Source organism: Apteryx rowi, unplaced genomic scaffold, assembly GCF_003343035.1.
Source record: "Apteryx rowi isolate R43461 unplaced genomic scaffold, aptRow1 scaffold_2, whole genome shotgun sequence".
NCBI classification, from domain to species: Eukaryota; Metazoa; Chordata; class Aves; order Apterygiformes; family Apterygidae; genus Apteryx; species Apteryx rowi.
In genome coordinates, this window is record NW_020448307.1 from 9,551,057 (window position 1) to 9,555,788 (window position 4,732).

Consider the following 4,732-nt stretch of genomic DNA (forward strand, 5'->3'; position numbering starts at 1 on the left):
GCGGTGCGGCCCCGGGGACCCTCCGCGCATCTGTCGCRCGAGCGCCGACTCCAGCCTGCATCTCGCCCTCCGGCCGGTTCAGCTCAGCCCTGCCCCTGCGCAGCCCTGGAGTCCGCGGCTCCGGGTGGCTCTGGACACCCTGCCCCRGGATCCAGAGCCGTTGGGTCCTTGAGGTGCTCAGGGCGCCGGGGGATGTCCGTCGGCTCGCTGCGCCCTGGGGTGCCAGCGTGGATGACGCTCCTGCTGCTCTCCCCGCAGCGGTCGGACCCCCGGCTGCTCTCGCAGTTCTTCTACGCTGACGAGAAGGTGTCGCGGGTGGTGACGGAGATCAACGGGCTGGATGCCGAGATGGACCCTCAGCAGTACTTGGTGCTCCTGAACCAGCTGCACCTCAGCCAGGTAGGGTGGCCGGTGCGGGCTGCCCCGCTCCCAGTGCCGCCCGGGCGCCTGGGGTGGCTGCGGGTGACGTCCCTGCTCTCGCCCAGGCTCACCTGCTGGCCGTCATCGAGCGGATCATGGAGGAGTGCATCCCCACGCAGAGGCACAGCCGCGACTACCTGGTCAAGTTCCCCGAGGAGCTCTTGGTGGACAACCTGGGCAACCACATGCTGTTTGCCGCCGAGGTGAGCCCTGGGTGGGCAGGGGCCACGGCGGGTGCTGTGGTGGGCCGAAGGGGACCGTGTCCCCCAGGCTGGTGGCYGACGGGGACCGGCCAGCGCCGCACACCCTGCAGCCGGCCGCCCCATCCCAGAGACCCCCATGGGGTCCTGGGCCGTGCTGCCCCAGGGCGAGGGCTCCTGACGCCCCCCTGCTCTCGGCAGTGTCTCCTGGCAGGCACCTTCATCGAGGTGGAGGAGGCGGACAGCATCCAGCTGCGGCCCCAGGCCAGGAACCTGCTGTGCAGCCTGGAGCTGGTGCGCACGGTGCTGCGGGAGCAGAGCCTCAGCCAGCCGGGCACCTACTCGGAGCCCGTGCGGGCCGTGCTGATCCAGTTCGACAGGCTTTTTGCGGAGTTTGAGCTGAGGTGGGTGCTGCGGYGGGGAGGTGGGTGCTGTGGCCTCCGTGGGGTGGGACGGAGGAGGCGYGGGTGCCGCGCTGGGGCAGGGTGGGCTGCGCCGCCGCGTCCTCACCGCCGCGTCCCTCCCAGCTACGTGTCCTCGCTGGTGGCGGTGAAGTCGCCCGAGGAGATCTACCGGCAACAGGAGATCATCGTGCTCTTCTGCGAGACGGTGGAGAGGTGAGGAGCGCGCCGGGGCCGGGGCAGAGGATGCCTGGGCTCCTCTCCCCGCCGGGGCGCCCCGGAGATGGGGAGCAGCTGGGGGGTCATGCACGCCTGCTCGCCCTGYGTCGCCCCGGCCCTGGGCGCCCCAGGGTGCCCTTGGCCCCGCTCTAAAGCTGTCCCTCCCCGGCAGAGCCCTGCGCCTGGGCTACCTCACCCAGGAGATGATCGACGGCTACGAGCCRCTGCTGATGTTCACCATCCCTCGCCTGGCCATTATCAGGTGGGTGCAGCAGCGGGTGCCGGGGGGGGGTCTGGGTACCGGGGTGTCTCRGGTGCTCCCCTCACCGTGGGGCAGCCCCTCGTGCTGGGCAGCAGCATGGGGAGGGGGGCAGCCCCCGGGGCACATGCTGACCGGGTGCTCTCGCCCTCGCAGCGGGCTCCTCATCTACCCCGAGGGGCCCCTCAGCCTGGAGCAGAGCCCTGAGCAGATGTCCCGGGTTTTCAGCCCCTTCTACAACCTCCTGAAGAAAATCAGGTAAGGGGTCGGGGGGGTCGGGGGGGGGGGGCTCGCGGTGGGGACGCGGCCTGGGCGCTCGCCCCTCACGCTGCGCCCTCGCTGCAGGGACCTGCTGCGGGTGCTCTCCGCGGAGGAGCTCGCCCTGCTGGAGAGGAGCCTGTGCACCGCCGAGCTGGACGATCCCCGCGGTCCGGCCGCCGCCCCGGCTTGGGGGGCTGCAGCCCCGACAGCGGACCCCCCCGCTCCCTGGGGTCTCCTGGAGGCTCCCCACACCGAGCCGCCGGCCCCCGTCTGCCCGGCAGGGTCGGGCCCCCCCGGTGTGGCCRGCGACCCAGGCGCGCACAGGCACGTGGGGCGCTGAGGGGTCTGCGGGGAGGGGTGCCGGCGTTTGGCCAGGCTCGCTGCCCCTGGCCGGGGGCCAGCGGAGCCCGGCGGGGAGGGGGATCCGCCGCGCCGCCCCACGGCTAATCGTCGCCTCCTCTCCGAGCAGCCGCCAGGGCCCCGGCAGCAGCCCGCGGACGCGGCCCGGCACCCCGCAAGGCGCCAGCTGGGGGGAGCTGCGCTCCCGCTACGGCAGCACCAAGGACATGCTGCACACCCTCTTCGTCTGCATTTCGGGTGAGCGTGCCCCCCCGCCGCCCCCCCGCCGCCTGGCGGGCGCCACGCTCTCCCCCCCCCCCCCAAGTCGCACTGCCGGGGCGCTGACCTGGCGTCCTGCCCGCGCAGGGGTGGCCGATCAGCTCCAGACCAACTTCGCCAGCGACCTGCGGAGCATCCTGAAAACGGTCTTCAAAATCGTCGCCTCGCAGCCGGAGCCGGCGGAGGAGGCGGACGCCAGCCGTGAGTCACCCCGGGCGGGTGGGGCAGCGGGGCCAGGCCCGGGGGCCACGCTGCCGCCCGGACCCCCCCCCCCGCTTTGCACGCGCGCCTCCTGGCATGGAGAGAGGGGGGGGCCAGGGCCGAGGCCGGGGCCGGCTGCGCCGCTGAAGGCGCCCCTTTGCCCCGCAGAGGAGGAGGAAGGAGAGGCGCGCGCCGCCAACGCACCCCGCCTGGCCGGCTGCCCTCTCTGCTCCAGCACCGCCGAGGCAGCCRGGCTCCACCGGACAGGTAAGATGCCAGCACCGGTGCCCGGCACGGCCCCCGAGCCGGTCCTGCCTCCCTACTTGGGGGGGGCAGCTCCGGAGGGCACGCAGGCAGCATTGGCCGTGTCCCGGCTCAGAGCCCAGCAGTGTGGCTGCAGCTTGCCCAGTGCCAGGGCCATTTCGGCGGCAGGGAGCCCCTTGACCGGTGCTTTCGCCCCCCCCAGGCACCCGTGGCCTGCCCGAGTGGGTGCCGGACAGCAGCTGCAGCCAGTGCTCAGCCTGCCGCGCACCCTTCACCCTGCTGCGCCGGAGGCACCACTGCCGAAGCTGCGGCAAGGTACGTCGGGGCCCGGCGTTGCAGGGGGGGACCGTGGYGGCGGGCTCCGTGCCGCGGCGGTGCCCGCTCACCCCCCGCCCTGGCGCTCTCCCCGCAGATCTTCTGCTCCCGCTGCTCCCCGCACACAGCCGCCCTGCCGCACTACGGGCAGCCGCGGCCCGTGCGCGTTTGTGCCCACTGCTACGCCGCGCACCTCGTGCCCGGGCACCGGTGAGCAGGCGGCCTCGCACCAGCCCTGGGGACGCCCGCTGCGGGCTGGACCCGTGCGCACAAGGTGCTTGGCCCCGCGGCCATCTCCTGCCCAGAGCCGCGGCCGGACCCCAGGGAGCAGGAGCCGCGCTCCCGGCTGGACGGCGACTGCATCTGGACGCCGCCGCAGAACAGGGTGGGAAAGGCTGCGGCCAGGGGCGCAGCGCCGGTGCAGGTTGGCAGGACTGCCCAGCCCCCAGTCCCGCAGCCGTGCCCCGCTCCCGGAGAGCTGTGGGCGCGCTGCCTGCCGCTGCCGCCAGCGCACGCCTGCCCCCGGCGTGGAAATGTGCTTCGTTGCGTTTTTCAGGTGAACTTTGGCTGCTGTTCGGACCAGGGCAGAGTCTTCGCCCGGGGCTTGTCCTGAGAACGTGCAAATACAGCCCTCACATGACGGCAGGTGCCCGCGGGGCTGCCTGGGCTTGCCGCGAGGCCGCCGGGGTGCCGCACCGCCACGAGGCTCACCGTCGCTCGTGGGGCCCTGCCTCAGCAAGCCGGATTTTAATAAACACCTTAAACCCCTCCACTCTGGCTGCCCCGGGCTGTGCCACAGTGCTCGGGGAGCTGGGGCAGGTGGGGACCCCCATGCAGCTGCAGGGCAGGCAGGGTATGGCGGGGGGGGAAGCGCGGCACCACGTCTCACACCTTGCGCAGGCTTCCTGTGTGCATGCATGCACGGGTGCGTGCTGCCACCCCAGGCACACGCACACCCTGCCAGCACCCATGTGCACAGGCACACACACCGCCCCCCCCAATACACACTCTGTGCATGCATGGGCAGATAGATGGGTGCACACGTGTGTGTGCACACAGACACACCCTGCCTGGCCCTCTCTGGCATCTGAGCACACACACACACACACACACACACACGCTCCCTGCGTGACCCTGAGTGCRTGCACACACATGCACACACGTGTTCCAGGCCTGCTCAGTGCAGCCAGCCTCACAGGCACACGCATGCACATGTATATGTGTACATACACGTGTGCACATACACATGCACACACACACACAGACATGCATGTGCATTCACATGGACACATGCACACACGGGCACACACACTGTGTGGGAACACACATGGACACACACGTGTGCACAGTCACGTCTGTATACAGCACACACGTGTGCGCACACACACACGCACACGTGACAAAGCCCGCAGGCGGAGCCGCCGGAGGGGGCGGGGCCGCAGGTGCCGGGGGCGGGGCCTCATCGCGCCCCGCCCCCTCCCGCCGATTCAAATTTGAAGCACGCGCTTTCCCGCCCGAAGTTGTTTCCAAAGCGCGCCGACGTCACGGGAGCGGGCGGCGCCGCAGCCAATGGG

General features: G+C 71.6%; 2 protein-coding genes across 2 annotated transcripts in view; both read left to right on the forward strand.

Annotated features, from left to right (window-relative positions):
* The first annotated feature begins 136 nt into the window (after positions 1-136).
* On the forward strand, positions 137-3,993 carry LOC112964944 (lateral signaling target protein 2 homolog). The gene is made up of 12 exons (XM_026063560.1): positions 137-399; positions 486-623; positions 822-1,024; positions 1,148-1,237; positions 1,413-1,502; positions 1,656-1,757; positions 1,845-2,084; positions 2,230-2,357; positions 2,466-2,579; positions 2,748-2,846; positions 3,046-3,158; positions 3,256-3,993. The coding sequence occupies exons 1-12, from the start codon at positions 193-195 to the stop codon at positions 3,370-3,372; spliced, it is 1,641 nt and encodes a 546-aa protein (XP_025919345.1). The 5' UTR covers positions 137-192; the 3' UTR covers positions 3,373-3,993.
* The window catches only part of MXD3 (MAX dimerization protein 3), a 2,822-nt gene continuing 1,781 nt past the window's right edge, over positions 3,692-4,732 (forward strand). The window contains exon 1 of the mRNA XM_026063562.1: positions 3,692-3,714. Within this exon, the coding sequence (XP_025919347.1) occupies positions 3,692-3,714 (23 nt within the window). The remainder of the gene's footprint in view (positions 3,715-4,732) is intronic.